General features: G+C 42.0%; 1 protein-coding gene across 1 annotated transcript; it reads right to left on the bottom strand.

Moving 5' to 3' along the window:
- Window positions 1–349: 349 nt before the first annotated feature.
- On the bottom strand, window positions 350–19,739 carry SLC6A4 (solute carrier family 6 member 4). The gene is made up of 14 exons (XM_008930456.3): window positions 19,488–19,739; window positions 12,082–12,689; window positions 11,201–11,335; window positions 10,365–10,584; window positions 9,844–9,982; window positions 9,329–9,463; window positions 7,710–7,813; window positions 6,880–7,007; window positions 6,447–6,559; window positions 5,565–5,696; window positions 4,421–4,520; window positions 3,970–4,070; window positions 2,425–2,592; window positions 350–1,643 (listed from the first exon to the last, which is right to left on the bottom strand). Exons 2-14 carry the CDS (start codon window positions 12,542–12,544, stop codon window positions 1,569–1,571), a joined length of 2,013 nt encoding a protein of 670 aa, XP_008928704.1. The 5' UTR covers window positions 12,545–12,689; window positions 19,488–19,739; the 3' UTR covers window positions 350–1,568.
- Between the last annotated feature and the right edge of the window lie 1,322 nt (window positions 19,740–21,061).

A 21,061-nucleotide genomic window follows, 5' to 3' on the forward strand; every position in this document is an offset into this window, starting at 1 on the left:
GTAATGAGACAAAATGTGAGTAAAATAAAATGCAAATCCTGCCAGTTTACAGAGACTTGAATGAGTTTCATATGTAAGCTAATCAAGCAGCTGAGCACTTGCTCCAAGTGTGGAGGAGTTTGGTTTTGCTCTTTTGTCTAAACAAATGTAATGAGCATTGGTTCTTCTGCTGGAATGGAATGAAAGAGTGTTCAGCTGTGGGCCAGGGTTCAAACACTGCAGGGAATCCTCTGCTTTTTGTCAGAGGCCTTGTTGATATTGTAAACTCGACTACATATTCTGCTTTTACTTACAAGTGAGATTTTATCTTTCTTCTTCCCATAAGAGAGAGGCACAAGAGACGTCTACAGATGGTTTATGAATATTAAATTTATTACAATAACAGTTTACAGTACAAGGCACATACTGATGACTTACAATCAGCTTGCAACACTTGTAACTAAACAGCTGCATAAATTAATACAGGCGCATCATGTACAAGTTGGAGGGAATACTTGGTTCTGTACAGCTAAAACTCCAGTTTAATTCTCTTTAAAAGGCAAAGATGGTCCTAATTTACCAGTTTCATAACTTCCTTTCACTGTTCAGAACAGAGGGTAGGATATACTCATGTGATAGATGAGTGGAAGGTGAGCTGAAGAGAAGGAAATTTTTGCCTCAAACATTTGTAATTGCAGTGCAGCCCATTTGGTATCCATATAAGTGGGTTTTGTACAAAACTGATATTTAATTTATGGCTACTTGTTGAGCTACCTGATAAATATTGGTTATTTTGCATGTTTTCAGGTGGATATGTAAATGGAAGAAAAAAAGCAATGATATAAGTAAATGAAATCAGTTTCTCAGTATTTCAACCACTCGGTCTAAAGGAAAGTGAAGCCTAAAACATCACAAAAATTGCTTTTGCAGTACTTGTGATGCAAGAAACAGTAGAAACTGTTACCACTTACAAAATGCAGGAAATGAAAAGGAGGCCAGTGCTGATGGGTGCAGAGCTGTATGTAGTGCTGCTCAGGATTGTTTCCTCTCCCTCTGTCTCCTCCACTACAAACCTCGGGGATCAACTAATTTTTTTTATTCCTAGTTTATAAAACCCTGTGTTGCTCGAGTGATGTATGGCTATCAGAAGTAGTTGTGCATTTCTCCATGTAGTTGAAGCAATTAGGACCTTAAAGCGAATACGACATTGCCCAGGACGAACGACCACACTGAGGAAGGTACGGGAGCACTGCCACACACTGGGGTTCACACCTAATCCCACCCATCCTGGAGGGGCTGCTGCAGTTCCCCGGTGCCCACAGTGGAGCAGGGATGTTCCCATGCACACAGGCGTCCTCGTGCTCCAGAGGGAGGCAGTTCTCAGTTCAGCCTGGTTGGAAGTGCACAGGAGGTTTCCTTGAACTGCTTGGGTGAATGTGCTGGAGGCATCACGTTCCCAAATGCCTGTTGTCAGTGCTGCAGCCTCCATGGAAAACTCCTCTGTTTCAGCTGGAAAGGGGATTCTTTGGTAGGGGGAGTGTGGGGAAAGTGACATCTTGTGCTCCCCTCTCCCCCCAAACCCGGGGTGTTTATACTGCATTCAGGCGGATGTCTCCAAAGGGAATTTCTGTAGCTGTTTCTGGAGTGATGCTTTTCAGAATACGCTGTTGGAAAGCAATCAGTATTAGTAATTGATTAATTTTAGAGGTAATACATGACAGAAATTTCGAGAGAGATTTATAATAAAATATGACTTTGAGTTACACCTCTTGAACTACTACTTAACTACTGAACTACTTAACTACTTAAACTACTCTTGAACTACTACCCCTTATTACTTCGGGCCTCTGTTATTTCAGCACTATGAGGGTGTAAAGTGCTATAAAAGTACACAGTGGCTTTTTTTAATTATTTGTAACATAATTGAAATCAAAGCTTGGCAGTTGTTGTATTGGTGCTTTAGGACTTTGCGGTTTACTTGGATACCCTGAGTCCACTGAACATATTCTTTATGAACTGGTATTTATTTGAACTTACAGTAAATCCCAAAATTGTCATCACGGGCTGCCACAGGTTTATGGCAGAGAAATCTTATCTTATGGGAGAGAAAAAGAAGCCTTTCTTACAGATATACCCAAGGGAACCAGCCTTTCACTGCCTCTTTGCATGACAGTGTCTGGTGTGATTTCTAGGAAGAACCTCTAGTTCAGCAGAACTTAAAAAAAATTACATGATATAATATTTGTAAGAATATCTCAGTGGCCTCAGTAAGACCTGGGGAGACTTGAATCCCTCAGAATGGGCAGAAGTCAATTAACATTCAGCTGGTCAGGAACAGAACAGCCAAATCCCAGGTCATCAGTTTCTGGAAAAACCTACTCATAATATTTATGGGAATCAGCTCCTTCCTAACATCAAATAGAAGCGACAGAGCATCTTGGATACCTCCTTAAGTGTTCCTGGGGTGATGATCAGCCGATAAACCATGTAGATGGGAATGAAGATGACAGAGGAGGTTCCTATGCAATAACCCACCACTGTGGTCCAGTAGGGATAATCATATTCAAAAAGCCTCAGCTCAGGAGGGTTGGACAGAAAGCTGCAGGTGACAAACTGAAAAAGAGAAAGAATGAAGTATGAATAAGTGGATTTTGGTGGCACACACACTGGGGAATTCTGTGTTCCTGCCTAGCACTGAAATAAATAAATTAGTAGGACTCAATGCATGTTGACACTGAAAAAATCCTGAATGACTTTAGTGTGGATTTTAAAAAGAAACAAAAAACCAACAACAAACCACAAAACAAAAGACCAAAGTGATGCTTTCCAAAGCAGTTTCTCTCCACACTGCACTGCTCTCTGTCAATATAGGAAAAGAAAGAAATGTCAGCTTGGTTAATGCTGTTGCATCATTTTCCTGAGCATATCATTCATGGCTGAGAAATGTCCTATGAAGCAACCAATACTTTTAGTTGAATATCACAGGAATAATATTTGTGAATATCTTTGGAAGGATCTCTGACTTTGTTTTTTCCAGAGTATCATCAGAAACTCAAGATTACCAGGAAAATTTCCATATAGAAATTACATCATTCCTTCTGAGCTTTCCTTATTTTGGGTTAGTTCCCACAGGGAATGCAGATAGCTCTGCCTGGTAACCACATCCCCAGAGCTCTGTGCCTCTGTTTATTTTGCTGGTTTAGGATCACAAAGAGAACAGTTCTATAAAAATTACCGTGGTGTCACATTTTTATTTATAGCCTTTTCATCCCTTCTTTTTCCAGGAGTAATAAAATGAAAGTCTGTTAATTATACCTTGATCATTACAAGTGCTTTGAATTCACTCTGCAGGTCTTAAATCTACGTTCTGTGCTTCATAAACTCCATCTTGACCTGCTCTGCTCCCACTAAGGCCAGTCAGAATAAAAGACACCGTGAACTAATTTTGAATCAGGAAATGAACACTTTATGTTCAACTGTTATCAATAATACTGCCAAGTCAAATATTTGGGCAGTATTTCCCATTCTGAATTATAGATTTATAAAGGTTGTAATGAACTGCCGTAAAATTTAAGTGGAATATTCTGAAGTAGTCGGTCAGCGGTTGCTGAGACAGTGTATTTACTGATCTTGGTTTTCCTCCTCTGACAGTGTGTTTCACCAGCTTTTATTACTTCATTTTGCTGAGATAAACATAAAGCAACAAAACAAAGTGAGTTTGCTCAGCAGAGGGAAGGAGGAAAGTTATTCAGAACCTAGATGTACTTAGCTAACTCACCTACAGAAATCCTTAAAGTCGTGATTTAGTAACAAGACCTTTCAGCATTGCTTTGGCTTTATCATTAATTGAGCCTTTTTGGTTCAACGAAAATTATTACTGAAGGACTTCACAAGAAAATTCCAGAATTTAGCTTTGAGGAGTCTAAGGAACTGCTTTGCTCAGTGGTAATTTTCTTGTGCTGGAAAGAAAAAGCTCCAAGAAAAACTCACCAGAAGGAAGAGGGGACTAATTGCGACCCAGCAAACTCGCCAGTACCAGCCTGGGGCAGAGCCCAGCATTTCCTTCACGTCGTTGCAGAACTGGGTGATGCCTGTGGAGACAGGTGGGAGGAGAGGGGTGACAGCAGATCTAAGTTTTCCCTAAGTAGATGTTCAGCATTTTTTATGCCAAGCAAGTAAATACAGAATCCAGCACCAAAGACTGTTTTGTTCCTATAACTCTTAATTATATTAAATCCTTCATTGGTCTGAATTCTATCTCCTGTTACTTTTAGGTGTCTCTGTACTTCTCTCAGAGAACAATATTAATTCTCACTGATTTAGTAATCAGTGAGTTTGTAAAAAGGTTTTGTGAACTTTTTCTGGAGACATCATTGATCTTTGTCTGCAGAAACTGAGGAAATGCTGCACTGCAGCAGCTCAGGAGTGTTTGTAGACCTACCATAGAACCAGGACACAGCAATTGCTTCCAGGAACACAACGGTCAGGACAGCTGGGCCAGTGGCGTATTCCTCAAACAGCTTTACCACGTACGCTCCCCCCTGGAAAGGACATGGAATTGTCAGTGTCCCAGGGATCCAGGGATGGAAATCCTGCTTATTCTCGGGGGTGGAAATTCACTCAGTTCTGTCCCTTTGTGGCAGTTCCTGCCAGGGAAATCCTTGGTGATCTGCTTGCTCTCTGTGGACATGCCTCACCAGTGGGGTTGCCATGCAGAAAAGCTAAAACCTGCTGGCAGTTCTACCTGGATTTTACTGAACAAAGTGGGGTTTGGTGGTGGTTGGCAGGATGGCTTTTGCCTGCCTTCTATGATGGCATCTTTCTCCAACATGAGTTATAGCAACTGAACAGGAAATAAATAAAGTGTTGCTTTGCTTTCTTCCCATTTGGGGTCCAGAATCATGAAGGAGGAGGCTCCTTGGGGAGGGACTAATCATCCTTGTAGAGCAAACACTTTAAATGAGAAGGAAGTTACACATAAATGAGCAAGTGGAGCGAAACATGACAGGAAAGCCAAGTATTTTTTTCTTTTTCCCTTATGGCCATTACACTCATTATTCAAAAAATTCTTACTGTGAGAATGAAATCCACAAGCCCCACAGGGACTCTTTGGTGTGACTAATGATTTCTGGGATATCCAGGAAATTCATTACTAGAAGTTTTTGGAGAACTGCAACAGTCAACTACAGCATTTTCTAGCAGATCATTTGGGATAATTTTTGTAATTCAAAATACATTTTAAACATTGGGGAAGTTATAACAATTCGTGTTATTTTTAAACATGGAGTTTCTGGGAACAAGAAGTAAACCACACACAAAATGTGGAGGGCTGTCTGCTGACTGATGCAGCAGCTGGAGCAGCCGTGTCATTTATGATGTGTTGCAGTAGGATCATTTTGCAACACATTTCCTAGTGAAATAGTGTTCACATTTATTCCAAGTAACAAATTTCTAGTGTATAAAGATCACAGGCTGGAGATTTAATCTGATGTCTTGAAACTCTCTTGAAAAAATACCACCCTCTCCAAGATGTCCTTTGCAGGAAACTGCCAGTGAGGAGGGCTGGGAGTGGGTGAAATACTCACAAATGTCAGGGTTGCCAGTGACCCCAAAAAGCAAACAACGATCAGGCCAAGGACGAACAATTCCCTGCGTTTGCCCCAGACATGTGGGAATTCATCCAGTACTCCAGTAATCACTCCCTCTAGTCCTGCAAACTGAAAAGCATGGAAAAATCACTGGAAAATAGAGGGCAGTGTTACCTGCTTGAAAGTGTTTCGATACTTAAAGGAGCTTTACAGCACAGAAACACTGGGGCTTTGTTCTGCTATAGAGGTGGTGTGGCTGCTGTTTAGACAAGTGTCTCCTCAGAAAGCTCTTTAAAGCTCTTTAGGGTGGGGATTTAGTCTTCAAGTATCTGCAGGAATGGACTGTCATCCAGAGGCAGTTCTGTGTTACAGGCACTCGGGTGGGGACAAGTGGGAGGTGATTCAGTAGAACCAAGATGGTTAAATCAGCTGAGCTCAGCCTTGCTGGAAGGAGCTAATTCTCCATCTGTAAAACCAGGCTCACATCAAAAGCTTTTAGTGTATCTCCTCCTCACAGTGCCACTGAGAATTCCCACCTCCAGTTCCCGCCTTTAAAATCCCATTTGTGAGAAAAACTTCCAGAATTTAATAATTGCTTTGTAGGTTTACAAACGAGAAGGAGCCTGGAAGGCCACATTCAACCAGGGGTTTGTGCATCAAGTGCTTTGGTTGTGTTTCTGGGTCTGTTAGGAGTTGTCACAGTATGACAGTGACAAATCATTTAATTATATTTAGGCAAAAATTGGTGTAATAGTTGCACCTGGAGTTGCCAATCCTGCTGTAACCCCCCCAGTGACAGTGCAGTGTTTGCAGTTCTGTTTCTGTGCTGTCTGGGGGGCTGAGGCCATACATGGAGGGTCTGGGAGCCCCACTACTCACCGTGCTGTCTAATCCCAGCGTGAGCAGCATCAGGAAGAAGATGATGGCGAAGAAGGTGGAAGCTGGCATGTTGGCAATGGCCTCGGCGTACGTGATGAAGAGCAGGCTGGGTCCTGGTGTCAGAGAATTGGGATAATTGTCAGCCAGTGCTGCTGCAGGGGGGGGCAGGCTGGGTCACTGAGACGTTATCTCCCAGGGCAAAACTCCCCACAGGTTGTTACCATGTGTGTGAAGCTGCAATATGACTTGTATGTGCTGTATTTATGGGCTAATTTTTTAGCTCTACTGGGTAACAGTGCCCATATCATAAAGTCAGTATCCTGAATCAATACTAAATATTTCTCCTCACTTGGGCTGTTCTCGATCTAGAAGGTAACACACAAATATATCCTTTCTTAGAAGCAGTTTGAGGTGTGTAAGAGCATTAACCTACCGGTGTCTTTGGCAACCTCTGACACATCCTCGTTCCTCATCTCAGCCATGTATCCCAGCACGGTGAAGATGACAAATCCAGACACGAAACTGGTCACGCAGTTCACGGTGCTGGTAACCAGAGCATCTCTGCAACAGAAGACCTAACTCACATCAGGGAATGTGCATCTGCTGCAAAGAGTAATTTACAACCAGATGGGGTGAGTTAACAGTCTGGACAGACTCCTAGAAAAACTAGGAGAATACGGGGAAAAAAACAAGCAGCAGGTTTGAAAGAAATTTAAAAAAAAAACAATCCATGACTACTTTTCCTTCTTCAAATTCAAACAGGTGCTGTAACATTAGTCTGACACTAGATTGAATGCTGGCTGTTTTAAAAGAATAGGAATTACTATAGGAATATTAAAGAATTGAGAATTTTATTTCACAAGTTAGAAATAGAATTTTTTCAATTTAACAAGGAAACAACTATAAATTGCCTTTCAGCTCAAGAAAATGAAGTCATTTCCTAAGATTAAATAATTACAGTGTGATAGTTTGGCAGGGGTTTAGTCCATTTTGTTGCCACAGTTTTCTACACTTTAGACCTCTGCTGTAATTGGTGAAAATGATTTCTCTTTAAGGTGGGCACAACAGATGGGAAATGCTTTAGAGAACCTGCTTTGCAGGTTCTTGCAATTAGGATTTCTGTTCTGTTACACTTCTGTCTCATTTGTATGTACACAGGTCTGACATTTCAGTGCCTTTCACCAGCACCATGTTTCTTTTTCATCAGTACCCACAGTTACATTTTTTAACTCGATTTTACTTTTAGAATAAGGTAGAACTCACTGGTAGCAGTTGTTATGGAATTTGTTGTAGCTGGCATAAGCCAATAGGACCCCAAAACCTGGTCCCAGGGAGAAAAAAATCTGAGCTGCTGCATCCACCCAAACCTGAAAAATATTGAAAATAAAGAAAAAATGACATGAAACAGATTGAATGAGTTTGGCATATTCAGAATATCACTTAGGGCTCCAAAAGGATTTTTCAGTGCTCTGCCTATGTCCTAGTCCTGGTCTAACTGACACTTTGTTAGGAGAGATGTTGAAATATGAATGATTATTATGGATCTGTGAGAGCTGTAAATATCTACTCTAATTTTGGTGCCTATGAGTGCTTCTTTTATCTCTACACTGTTGTGGCAGTTTCACTTCTGGCAGCATTTTAGATTAATTCAGTGATTTGCCTCGTAATCAGTTTAACACAAGTTTTGCACACTTTTGTATAGAGAACTTCCTATCCATGATTTTGCAGTCTGGAGTCCTCCAAGCTCTGTGTGCTGTGGAGTAGTCCCGTGTTTGGCTTTGTGTCCTCCAGGCTAAGTAGTAGCTGAACACTGTCCAGATTTTTCCTTTGTGGAAATCCGTTTGACAGTGTGGGTGCAGTTCTGGTCCTTAGGACTCAATTCAGCTTTGTTGTAGCCGTGACAGATGCAAGTGTGATGATCTTCTTATGAAAAGCCTGTTGTACTTGAAAAGTGGCCACAGCCCTAATGAGTAATGTTCTAAAGTACAATATCAGTTCTCTTTCTGAAGGTGAAAGTCCTCATTCATTTATCCTCTTTTGATTGAAACATGGAGTTCATTGCAACTCATTTCTAATATTCTCTTCCATCGTGTGAGGCCATCCTGTATCACCCAGACAGAGCTCTGTCATCGTCCAGCACACAGATTGCAATCTGCTGTCCTCACTCCAGATACATCCAATACAATATCAATGCCCTTTATTGCTTTTTCAGAAGATGTGGGTCCTTATTGGAGATGCTGCTTTATCAGAGACTGGTGTCTTTTCATTTCCTCTTCATTCAAAACCCTCCATATCAGCTGGGCAGCACCAGACTTGCAAACATTAGAAATTTTTAATCTATGTGTTTGTAGTATTTATTGCTTTGGGTTTTTTTCCATCACCCTCCTCACTAGACACTTTCACAGGCAGTGAAGTAAGTGCAGCCTTGGGCCTGATGGACTATTTGTCATCCACGGAGTTCAAGGCTGAATCAGATACTGGAGTGCCTGGGGTTTGTTTGTTCACTCAGTCTCGTCCTCATTCCTCCTTTCCTTCCAGATTTTGGAGGTGTATGCAGGCCTGTCTGATTTATTCCTCCTCCACAGCCTGTTCACCATTTTTCTAATGAAAAACCGGTCATTTGTTTTCTTTCAAATCATATTGCTAATTCTATTCACACACTGTATGGGAATTCTGCCACTGATGGTGGGCTCTCATCTTTAAAGTTCTTCATAATTATGGAAGAAATAGCAGGACTGTTTAAACAAGAGCATGGAGTCAGGCTTTTAAGCCTGTGCTGAGACATCTGTTCAGTCATGCTCTTTTGGACACTGAAGTATGTATGTGCTGATATACACAGATAGGCTAAAAGCAAATCTCTGCCCTTTGATGCTGTTTCTTACCTCAGTGGCCAGGAGTTTCTGCCAGTCGGGTTTCAAGTAGTAGAGGACACCTCTCCAAGCCCCAGGCAGAGTTGCACCTCTCACTAGCAGGACGAAGAGGATGATGTAAGGGAACGTGGCAGTCACCCAAACCACCTGGGAGGGAAAATGGTAACACAGCATTTGCCACGGGTAGAAATTTAACAGGGGTAATAAGAATGAGATAGTTATATTATATCTCTTAGGATTTATAACATCTTCACATGAGCTGTTCTGGAGGTCTGCAGACAGGCAGTGTGCACATCTGTACCCGCTTTCCTTGGCAGGGCTGTTCTTGCCCAGAGAACAAGGGTGTAACTTACTGGTGTCATATATTACTTGGATAACAATAGCAGTCACTCTGCAGCATTCCCAAATAATCAGCCTATAATCCCTGTCATGAACACTGAGACAATTCCCTGACAGTTCACTGGCTCATTTAGAACTGCCTCTAGACTCTCCTGTACCAAGTTGATTTATCCTGCTTTTGCATTCACCTTGCCAGATGTTTTGACCCCTTTCCAGATGCTGAAGTACACAATGGTGAAGATTAACAGCAAGCAGAGGGTCAGTTGCCAGCTGATGCCCCCCAGGTCATCCAGCCCCTCAGACCTGTGCACCTGTAGAACTTGGCGGCTGAAAGAGGAAAGAAAAACACAGTAGAGATATTTTTTTTTAATAAATGCTTACCCTAAGTTTGCTTTGAACAGTCCCATACCGTGGTGTGAGCATTACAGGGAATCATGAGGCCTTGATAAGTAGCCTTTGGAGTCATGTAATCTCAGATTTATTTTGTTTTAGCTGAAAGTTTGATGTTAATGGTACGTCGGGGATAATAAGTGATGACAGCTGAGTACCCCCATACACTCTAAGCTTACGTAACCTACAAATACTCAGTGATTTTAATGGTTCAGAAGAGGCCACCATTAACATTAAGCCCTGCTCTCCTCCAAGGAAGAGCTTGCTCCCTGCTCCACCAGACTGTCTCCTATCACCGTCCTCACTTACATGCACTTACGTATAAAATTCTTCTGCGGGAGAGACGGAGTGCACGGACCAGCTGACGTTGTCCTTGCTGAAGTAGTTGGTGCAGTTGCCTGTGTTCCAGGGGTTTGTGCAGCTGGTCCAGGGCAGCTCCGCCGTGAAGGAGGAGATGAGGTAGTAAAAGGCCCAAGCCATGATGGTGTTGTAGTAGGAGGCTACGTAAAGATCTACTATACAGATGGCAAAGCCAATTCCTAGTGAGGCAGGAAATAATTACATGCAGTCAGTGTAAAGTTTAGGCCAAAAATAAAAGGAATTGTTTATCACATCAACTACCATTAGTGACTTTCTAGGGCAGCTCTGCAGGACTTAACCCTCCCAGGTGTTTACAATGCTGGAATTTCATGTGACTTCAGAAACACTCAGGATCTGATCCCACTAAAACATCATTAGACAAGACAGAACATGCTTGTAGAGATTTTTTTTGTCTGTTCCTAAATTTCTGGAATTTAGAAATAGACATCTTGCAGTCTCAAAAAAGACAAGACCAGAGCTATAACACTGGGAACAACAGTAAATGAGCATATAGAACTCCCCCTTTTCCTATCTTTTATTTATATTTTCAGGCTTGGGTCAGAGAAGTGGACTGGCCTCTAATCAATTTGAGAGTTGCATATTATAGGTGTGTACAACAGTACACACACGTGCAGATGTACACAGAGTTTTAGGAAAGCTTTCTTTGTAAAAAACCAAAATCTTGTGTAGAACAAGCCTTAAGAGTTTTATGAGATTTTCCTTTTTTTTCCCAGAAATTTCATCTTTATAGGAAAATTTTCCAGTTATTCATAAAGTTCCATTTCCCTTCTTTACCTTTGAATATAGGACATATTTTTCTCCAAATGGAAATACACCCGTTCCTGTGGTACTGTCCTAGTGCTAATTCCATATAGAAGAGGGGAATCCCTCCAAAGATGGCCATGATTGTGTAAGGAATGAGGAATGCTCCTGCAAGAGAGAAAGCACATGATTGTAACTCTGCATAGGACTTCTCTTCCAACAGTACCAGCACTCCAGAAACAGGAGTTCCTTTTATCTCACAGGGAAAATGCATATCCTCTCTATAGCCAGTGCACCACACTGAATTACTGTGGGATTTCTTGTGAGAGTAACTACTTAGCTGTGTGAACAAGAAGCAGCACCCAGGCCAAATTTCTCACATTTCTGCAGTGAGTACATGTAGGATTCACCAAGACTCCACTGGCTACAGTGGGTACAGCTGTGAGATGGGCTGCAGATAAAATAATTTATTTAGCCAGTAAAATGCCTTTGTTACATCAAGGAGACAAAAGTCCTTTCCAAGATCTCCTTGAGTAGATTTTAGATTTATATTTTGTCTCTTGTGCCAGTCTAAGACCTCGCCTTCCTCATGAGTTGGTTTTGACATGTTGGTTTATCTGACTTTAAAATACTCCTTTGGACAGGGATTGAGTGTTTCCTGTTGGAGGGTGATTCTGCACATAGCTTGCTCTCAGCTTCTAATTGTATACTGATTTTTTAAATCCTGCTGACTAGTTTTTCTTTCGTCTTAATGTTATCCTATCCCAATATTTAAGTTTTCCAGTCTGCTTAAAAAGTAAGTCATTTCCCTCTGGTTATTTGGTACACATGATAATTTAAAAGCCACTGAGTCATCCATTTATAAAGCAAGGAAGTTCAGCATTAGGAAACAGCCAACAGGGCTGGGCACTGACCTCCTCCGTTTTGGTAGCATATATAGGGAAATCTCCACACATTTCCCAGATCCACTGCATATCCAATGACAGAGAGGAGAAAGTCAATTTTTTTGCTCCAGGTCTCTCTCTCTTCCAGCTCCATCAGCTGCTGCTGCCCTTCAGCCCCACAGGTGGTGGATGTGGTGGTTGTGGTGGTGGTTGTGGCTGCTGGGGCCGTGCCCTGGGTATCCTCCACCTCTCCCATCCCATTGCAGGGGGCCGAGCTCTGAACTGCTGAGTAACCATTTGAGATCTGAGCAGCCTCCCCTTTATCCCCCTGGCTGGGATGGACTTTATTGCCATCCTCCACCAGCCGCAGGGCAGATTTAGGGTTCCTGACCAGAAGTCTGTTCTCTTTACAATCTTCTCCTTTGTTACAGTCTGAGACATCTTTCTTGGAAGTCAGTGGCTCAGTCTCATTGCTTGTTGCCTGTTTTTCCATTTTTTCCGGGATTTGTTCTGATCACTTGCAGACAGGCAGCAGCACAGAGTCCCCTCGTGGCTTGTCTTCCCACACTTTTATTCCCACCACTTTTAGAATTCCTCTTCCATACTTAAGTCCATCAGATTGAAGGCACAGGCATCATCTAAGAAATTAAAAGAGAGTTACAAATCTATGATTCTGGGAACTTTCAAGTTACAACTGACAGATTCTGTGATTAAAATACCATCGGAAGTAATTAGCCATCACAGCATGCAATGTGAATCACAGAGCTGATAATCCATCCAGGATTTTGTCCAGAGAAAGGAAGGAAACAGTCATCCTCTTCCACAGCAGAGGTCGGTGTACCTGCATTACACCCTCTCAGGCAGGTGTGCAGGACTTTGGGCATTGTTGGACACCTCACAGGCAGTCACAGTCCTGCTGGCTTCTGTTCTCTGAGCACTGGATTCACACCCAGGGAGCCTGTGGGACTCCCAGTTTGCAAACTGAGGTCAGAGTTTAGTGTGACTTGGACATTCATTTTCATAAGCTGTGACTGATCCACTCATCCTGTGGCAATTTCTAGATTCACCCAGTATGAAGGGGAAAGAATTATTTAAAGAAATATGAGATAACCATGGTTATAAAAATTACATTTCATGACTACCTTTCTTGAGAATCCCACAGTGTCTGCTATGTTTAGCAGCAGACCTAGAAGGCTTGAATGAAACTTCAGAAAAGTATTTAAATCTCACTGGTTTTGCATCAATTAACACTTGAGGCTCAGTCAACACTAATAGCAAGAAGAAAAGATCATAAACTTCAATTTGATTCTTTTGATTAAGAACTAACACGTGAGTCTAAAGGATAAAACTTGTCCCCAGTTTTATTTGACTCCTTGGGCAGATAAAAGCATCTTTCCTTCTCTTTGGATCTGCTGACACTGTGGTTCCAGCCCCAGGAAGGGTAGTGGGCAAAAAAACAGGCACCGGGAGAGTCCCTGGCTTTACCTGCCCTCTTCATATGTGCTAAAAACAGAATCCAAGGGAAATAAACCATCCTGAAATAAAGAAAAAATGTGACACAAATAACTTTTCCTTCAGAACAAAGAGAACAGAAAAAGAGTTGTGATTCAGCAGGTTATGCTTTGTTTTCTGCTCATTCGTTCAGATGATGTAAATACTCAACTGCCTTTACCCAACAAAACCCTGGCACAGGAGTTGATCCTCTGTGCTGTAAATTCCCTGGGGTAGTAACCCTGCTTTATAGCCAGCAAAGAGTCACACAATCTACACCACAGATTAAATGCCACTACAGATTAAATTATTACAATTACATCTATTTTTAACTTTTCAAAGCATTTTACAACAGTAACTACTATTGTCACATCCTAGCAGAACAATAAGCATTATTTCATTTTTAACTGGAGGAAAAACTAAAGCAGAGAAGGGATATTACTTGCTTATTTCTAGAATTTGCTGATTACCAGTGCTATTAAAACTCAAGTTTTTCCCAGCTTTGAGCCTTTTGCAAAGACAACTTGTTAAACCTCTTCTAAACATTTCTCAGTTCAAGTAGAAAGAGAAGGAAAGTTATCAAACTGCAGAGCAAACAGGAGGATGTTCTCGAGATAAAAGTCACTTGAAGGTGTTGTTTATAACTTGCAGGAATCTCTAATTCTCCAGGCTTACCTTCTGTCTTTACCCAAATAATGCAAGCAATGCATCATTAATTTGAATTTTTACAGGAGCACGTACTTTGCTACCATTAGTTAATCATCCACAAAGATTGAAACATCAAGAACAGGAGTTTCTGTTTTACCTGCAGGACCAGAAAACCCGAATGTCTTTGGAGTCCAAAACCTTCCAAATGTCCCAAAAGAGCTTATTAGATGGCAACAGTCCTACCACCACTGCTGTCAACACAGAACTCCTAGGAAAGGCCACAGCCAATCCTCCCCTTGTATAGAGCATATTAAATATAAAGTAGGAATATGGAAAAGTAACCTGAGCCCTTCTGGACTTTACACCTCTGATCCATAAATGGGAAAGCAGTAAAGGATGTTGATTCAACTGCATTATCTCTTGGGACTGATTTTCCCATACCTGAGGTTTAAACGCTTACTGTGTTTGCAAAGCCCTTTGTTTCTGCACAAAGGTATTTCTCTGTGCTTTCTTCACTGAGGGGAGGTCCTCTTGTCACAAGATCTGTGACAATCAGGATCGTTGTCTATCCAGATCTAAGCTCCTTCTGGTCTTCTGCAGACCACAGGAAAGAAATGGAACATTATTTGAAATATTTTTATAGAATTTTCAGTAGTTTGAGCCTCAAAGATGCAAAATGGCATGTGAATTTTCATGGGCTTGAGATGGAACTATTTTTTTTTCTGAAACAGAACTACAGCTTGTCAGTTATCCTGGGAAATCTCTGGAGTGACAGACTCCAGGGCTATGCAGTGGTGTTCATGGGGGCATGGTTGGCACATGAAAACAGAACAGTTACAGAATCAGAAGGTTTTGTTACGCTGTAAAAACTGCGGGAGAATGTACTTTTTCCCCTGCTTTGTTACAACTCAAGAAAAAAAACACTTGAAGGAACTGTAACAGCTACAAACAGTGAACAGCTGCAGAACTGGAGCTCTGGGGTTGGGAGGTATGCTAGGACAGCAGGGAGGACATCCAGGGAAATTTTTGCCCACTTCAGCCTCCATTTCTCTGTGCTGATCTCTCAGTAGTTCAGGTGCTTGACTGATGACAGTGAACAATCTCAGAAATGGCAGTTTATTACCTATTTTCAATCTGAGCTGTTGCAAAGGTTGCTCTTACATAACTGCACCTTGGCTTCTTATCACCCATAATTAGCCACAGAAGAGAAAGCAAAGCCAAGAAGAGGAAGAGGACAGATATCTGTGCCTTCATTTTGGTTTGATCTGTGTTTGGTGGACGTGACTTTGCTCCTTCGGGAGGCCCTGAGTGCTTTGTCTCCCTTCAGTAGCCCTGCCCAGAGATTATTCTGCAGGGCAGTTTTCACCTCAGTATTTCTGTGCCGTTCAAGAGCACGTGGAAGGTGCCAGGCTGGGAATGGCACCCTCCCTGTGCAAAGAGTAACTAAAGAGGAGTGACCCTGGAACATGCAGCGTGTCCACCACAACTATTCCCTGCTTTGCTTGTTTGTTGAAAACACCCAGATGGATAATTGAAGACATGTGTTTGTACATGCTTGGCTGGAGCCACCAACGCAGTTCACATCAGCCAAATATTAATTAAATTATATCTATTTATCTCCCACACAGAGCTAAACTTGAACCAGCACTGTAGATGTAAAAGCCCTGCATGACACAAATGATGTAAAAGCCTTGATGCACAAATTCGGCTCCTTTGCCTCTAGCAAAGCAATCCTCGAGGAGCATCCCTGGCCTGGGGTCTGCTTCCTTTTGCACAACTGGTGGCTCATCTCCTGTTTATTTCTGGAGCAATGACCTCTCCTGGAGGTGTGGGAATCCCTTGCTTTTAATGCTCTGCCTCAGAGTAAACAAATCCTTCCAGCACTTTAAAACAAAGTGATTCTCCAGCTGTTTTTTTTTAAAGGAGAAAATTACTTTTAGTGTGTCTAGGAAAGTAAAGCAATGAGGTTGAGATACAGCAAACAGCAGATGCTTCAAGGAGGCAAATCTTAAAGCCTCGAGTCACCTGGAGGTTTCTGTGTTTGAGGTGTGGCTGCAGTGCCTGGGCAGCTCCCAGGGCTTGTCCAGCCCCCTGTACCTGACTGCAGAAGTCATGACAGCCACAAAATTCGTAGATTTGTCTATATTTCACTTTCATGTGAATTATGTTCTTATTCCACGTGCTGATTTTACAAAGCAAAGCTTGTGGAGAAGCAGCCACTGACCGGGTTACAGCCGCATTCCTGCAGCAGAACTCGCGGTCCCACCGTCCCTCCCACTGCTCCGGCCGCTCGCAGGCAGGGACTTGCAGGGAATTAAAGCACTTGGAACCTCAAGACAAAGAGTGAGCCCAGGGTGCTGGCAAACAGAATCAAACTGTTAACTTGACCTAAATCTCACTTTTATCACTAAGTACTTCAGATGGTTGAAGTTCCATATCTGCCTGACTGCAGTTACACCTTGCGGTTCACACAGGCTTGTACATAAATGGAAAAAGTCCAAGGAAATTACTTTTATCTGGAATATCAAACAAGAAGTTTGTATGACTACGAATGAGATAGAACTCATTTATCCCACGCAGGAGAAGGCTGTGCTGTTTACCTGGAGGCACCATTCTCACCTCTGAGCCAAAATATGAGCTGTGACCCTCTGACAGACACATACCTGGGTGTTTCCAGGTGCTGGACTCATGTCATACACGAGTCATATTTAGGTTCATCATTCAAAAAAATTAGTGCCTTTTGATTTTGAGTGTGTTTAGTTACACTGATTTAATTAAAAAATTAATACCTAGAATATCCTTTTCCATCCTGTCTCCATTAGGCAAGCTGACAGAAAGTGTGACAGTTTGCATTTCAGATTTCAAAGCCTGATACTCATATAATTGGTACCTGCAGAATTGGGGTGTTAGGTACAAAGCAGACTTAAGCTGATATCTAGAACATCCCTCAACAACTGAACATTGATTTGTTCAGGGGGTTTTTTTTGAGATATTCTTCTCTAGTTGAACTGAGTTTTGATAGAGTGATCAAAACCCACTGAAATTTATGTTCCAGTGAGTTGTAACAGGTCTGATCCCAGTGCTGGTGATTTTAAATGTTGCTGGATTGGGTGCTTTGGCACAGCACTAACATGTGAATGTTTCACAGGAGATTTGCAGTATGTAGGTGACCATGGATCCTGTATATGAATATTTGCAGGTCTCCAAGGGCTTGCTCACATACTAAAGCAGAGTCCAAGTGTACTCAGCAAGTAGTGCTGGTGAGACAATGACCCTCCTGGGTGAACAAAAGTGTTTCCCAAAGAGTGGCATAAGGAGCGAGCTCTCTCCAGTTAACTCCTGTATTCCCAGAAAAGGCTAAATATAGGTAAGGTGGGAAAACAGTGCTTCTGAAAGCGACAGTATTGGGGAAATATAAACCTGTGCTGTGAGTTTTGTGTTGCAATTTTATCCATGTTTCAGTCAGAAATTAAAAAGCCTGCAGGAAAGAGAGATTTTTACCTTTAAAAATTTGTTGAGAAGGCAGACATTGTATTTTAGTGGGAATACTGCCAAATTGGTGACAGTCATTTAAAGAACAGGAAGGGGGAAATGCATTTTGTGGCTTGAGAGTGTCTGTGTGTAGTGCAAGGAAACAGATAAGCTTAGAGGGAAGATATTGCTTTTGTATTCTTCCTCAAATTATTTATATAAGCTTGAAGGACGAGTCGTAACACAGCAAACATCACCAAATAAATACAGCACCATTCCTGAGTAACAGATGATGTTTCTTTGAAGGTGGCTTGTTAATGGCTATCTCCAAGTTACAGCCCTTTATTCAGGCTCCAAGTTCTCCTTAAGTTCTTTATGAAACACTTGTCCCACAGATGGGCTTCGTTATGTTGTAATTACGTTGTAACAGTTCTACAAGATAGAGATCAACAGAGCTGCAAACACACAGGCTGGGAAAAGAGCTCAAACCTGAGCAACAGAAAGGAGACCAGGACACAGACAGAACGTTTCAGGCTCTAATACTGTTACCAGTGAAAACTCAGCAGTTTATATTTCCATGGAGGAAAGCAGGAAATGTGCAGTGTATTTAAGCTCTTTCCATGTGTGGGAATAATTTAGGGGGGTTATTAAATTCCATTCTTAGGGCATTTTTTCTTCCTTTGACCGTCTGAAATTCATCGTGCCCTGTACAATTAGCAAATGGACCCGCAGCTGTCCCTTGCTGTACGACAACTTTGCAAAGAACTCTCCAAGAAAATTATGGTCAATTCGCCATCAAAAGCACCAGAAGATGCATCCCAAGTGTTTGAGCCCTTCCCTGGTAAAAGTCTGACAACTGACAACCCACATTGCAAAAATGCCACAACATTTCCAAGAACCCAGACCCATTAAATGCATGATCCTTTCCCCCCCAGGCTTTCTTAACACGTCAAAACATGTTGTCCTTGCCTATATTCAGTTATATTACATTCCTTACTTAAATGTCCACATTTTTGAGCAAACTAACCCAGCAAGCCAGTTGGTCTCAGTAAACGTGTTTGACTATAAATACATAGGACATGCTCCTCAGATTTATTACTTACAATAAATCTGTCCCATTGAGTTCGATAATTTACTGTGCCAGAACAGTTTACCTTTTAAAATATAACTTCATATGGTTAACAAACCTCACTTTACCCTTTCAAAATAAATAACAACTTGCATTGACTTTTTTCTTTTTCTGCCCCCTTCAGATTCTGCTGCTTTCCCTCATTTTTCCTTATAGTTTAATTCTTTTTTTGTAAATTTTGAATAGCTTTACATTTGTAATGCAGTTATGTGAACTGCCAGAACTCTTTATTTCAGATTGTTGGAACATTTTCTGCTTACAGGCATTTGACTCCCAACACTCATAACTGCTGGACAAGTGCCTGAACATGACAGAGTAGAGCATGTCACAGCAGAAAAGCAAGAGAAAGCATTAAAAGTTTTAAAAAATCAAAGCAAACTTCCACCAAAAATCAGCGTATCTTTTTCCACCTCCAAAGCTTTGTTAGATGCACATTTTCCTGATGTTTTAAAAATTAATCAAAGACCTGAGAGTTGCCTTAAAAAGGAACAAAATCTACAGTTCAGGTTTCAGCCTGTCATTAGCGTTTCAGATTTTATAACTGAAGTTGAAAGAGGCAACGAGGAAGGAAAGTTAATGAAACTCCAGTGTCTGCTGCTGCAGGAGGTCGGCTCTGAGGAGGAGCCGTCTCAGAGTCTGTCTGAATTTCCTAAAGTACTTTAGACATCACTGTGTTAAAGACAAAATTATAAAATACCTGTGTTTGGGGTCGGTCTGAAGCGCTTCCCTTGGAGTTATCCAAGCCCGAGGGACCTTCACCCACATTTACTTCAGCCTCGGGAGCTCAGCCTGTGGGCAACTCAGCACCTTGGTGAGGTTTTTGTACACCAGCCCCCCTCACATGGTCTGATTTCCAGATAATCTGCTGCCAAAGAGCTCTTTAAGAATTTTTGCGTCACTTTACCCAAATAAACTTTATGTTTCACCAGGGCTGCAGCTCAGTTTTCCTCCTAGAGGTGGGTGGCTACATTTGTCTGCTCTGATCCGTTCAGAGCAGGATCCAATGAAGGCAGAGGGAGAAGGAGGGAAGCTTTCCTGGTAAGGGGCAGTTTTGTTGGATGTTGTTACAGCTGTAAATAACAGGATGGTGATGAGGATGGAGGCAACAAACAGGATGGAAGTTTTGAGGGAGTCAGTAAATTACAAGTTTACAGGTGGGTCTGTAGTTTACAGAAGCATAGGAAGGACTGGGATATTATCACAGTAAAAGGGCTTGAAAAGAATAATTTCTACTGCTGAATATTTGCATTGTTTTAATAAAGAAATAAGGTTTAGCTTTGTTTTAAAGCTTGGAGCACAAATTCTCCCCAGGCGTTTTGCTGCCTCAGTAAGCTCAATAAGTCATTTCCTTTCTTCCTACTACTACTCCAAATACCTCACTCCACCTCTGATATGCTTTTTCTCCACTTTTTTCATCCAGGATTTCTTCATTCCTGCCCTTCGCAATTTTTTTATAAAAAGTCATAAATCACAGGTCAACAAAATAGTGCCATAGTGGAGGTGGCAGGTTTGGAGGGGAAAAAGAAGTGGAAAATCAGAATGGGGACAAATAAGAAAAGCTGATTGTTAGAGCAGCATCACTTTGCTGGAAGCGGCTGCCAGTTTTCAGAGACTTGTTCCAAACAATTGAAAAGAAAATAAACAGCAAACTGAGGAGCCGAGGGCTGTAATTAGCACTTTCCTTTGCTGTCCCTGGTCCCTGGCAGAGCAGCAGCCGGTCAGGGCGAGTCACCTGCACCATCTCAAGGAGAGCTCGGGCATTGCAGTTACAGACACGAGGGATTAAAACCATTTTTGCTTTCCCATTGACTCCTGCGGGCAGTGGATTACGACTGTTTTGTCAAGTGAAGCTTCTTGCCTTCAGCTGTTTTAGAAACTCGTCGATCTTTTAGTGAAAATAGCAATATCTAACTCCTCCCTGCCGTGCTGAATTCCCCTCCTGTACCCTGCTTTCCAAGATAATCAGGTTTGGTCCTGACAATCTTCACTTCCCTGCAGACAGGGAAAACCCCACAAGTTACTGTCCTTGCATCCCCAGCCTTCCCCCTGTTTTGTCCCATTCCAAAGGGTTTACCAGGACAGGATCTGTTGTGCCTCACTCACTAAACCTTTATGGAGGTCAAAGCACAGTGTTTTAGTGCATAAATATCTGTGTGTGGATTAGACTCCTTGCTCTGGACAGCAGGATTTTTTCTTGGGAGGTGGGATGAGGGATGGCACAAGGAATCTGTGCCTTCCCTTTCAAACAGATTTCCAGCTCGCTGCTGCTGG

This window comes from Manacus vitellinus, unplaced genomic scaffold (assembly GCF_001715985.3).
Source record: "Manacus vitellinus isolate BGI_N305 unplaced genomic scaffold, ASM171598v3 scaffold_32_pilon, whole genome shotgun sequence".
In the NCBI taxonomy this organism is placed as follows: domain Eukaryota; kingdom Metazoa; phylum Chordata; class Aves; order Passeriformes; family Pipridae; genus Manacus; species Manacus vitellinus.

Excerpts from the sequence above, each read along its gene's own strand:
- SLC6A4 (XM_008930456.3), bottom strand. The coding sequence starts at position 12,544 with ATGGAAAAACAGGCAACAAGCAATGAGACTGAGCCACTGACTTCCAAG. Across the intron at positions 7,814-9,328 it reads AGAAACTCCTGGCCACTGAG|GTTTGGGTGGATGCAGCAGC; the intron begins GTAAGAAACAGC and ends AATATTTTTCAG. Across the intron at positions 4,521-5,564 it reads CACTGGCAACCCTGACATTT|GGGGGAGCGTACGTGGTAAA; the intron begins GTGAGTATTTCA and ends TGTCCTTTCCAG.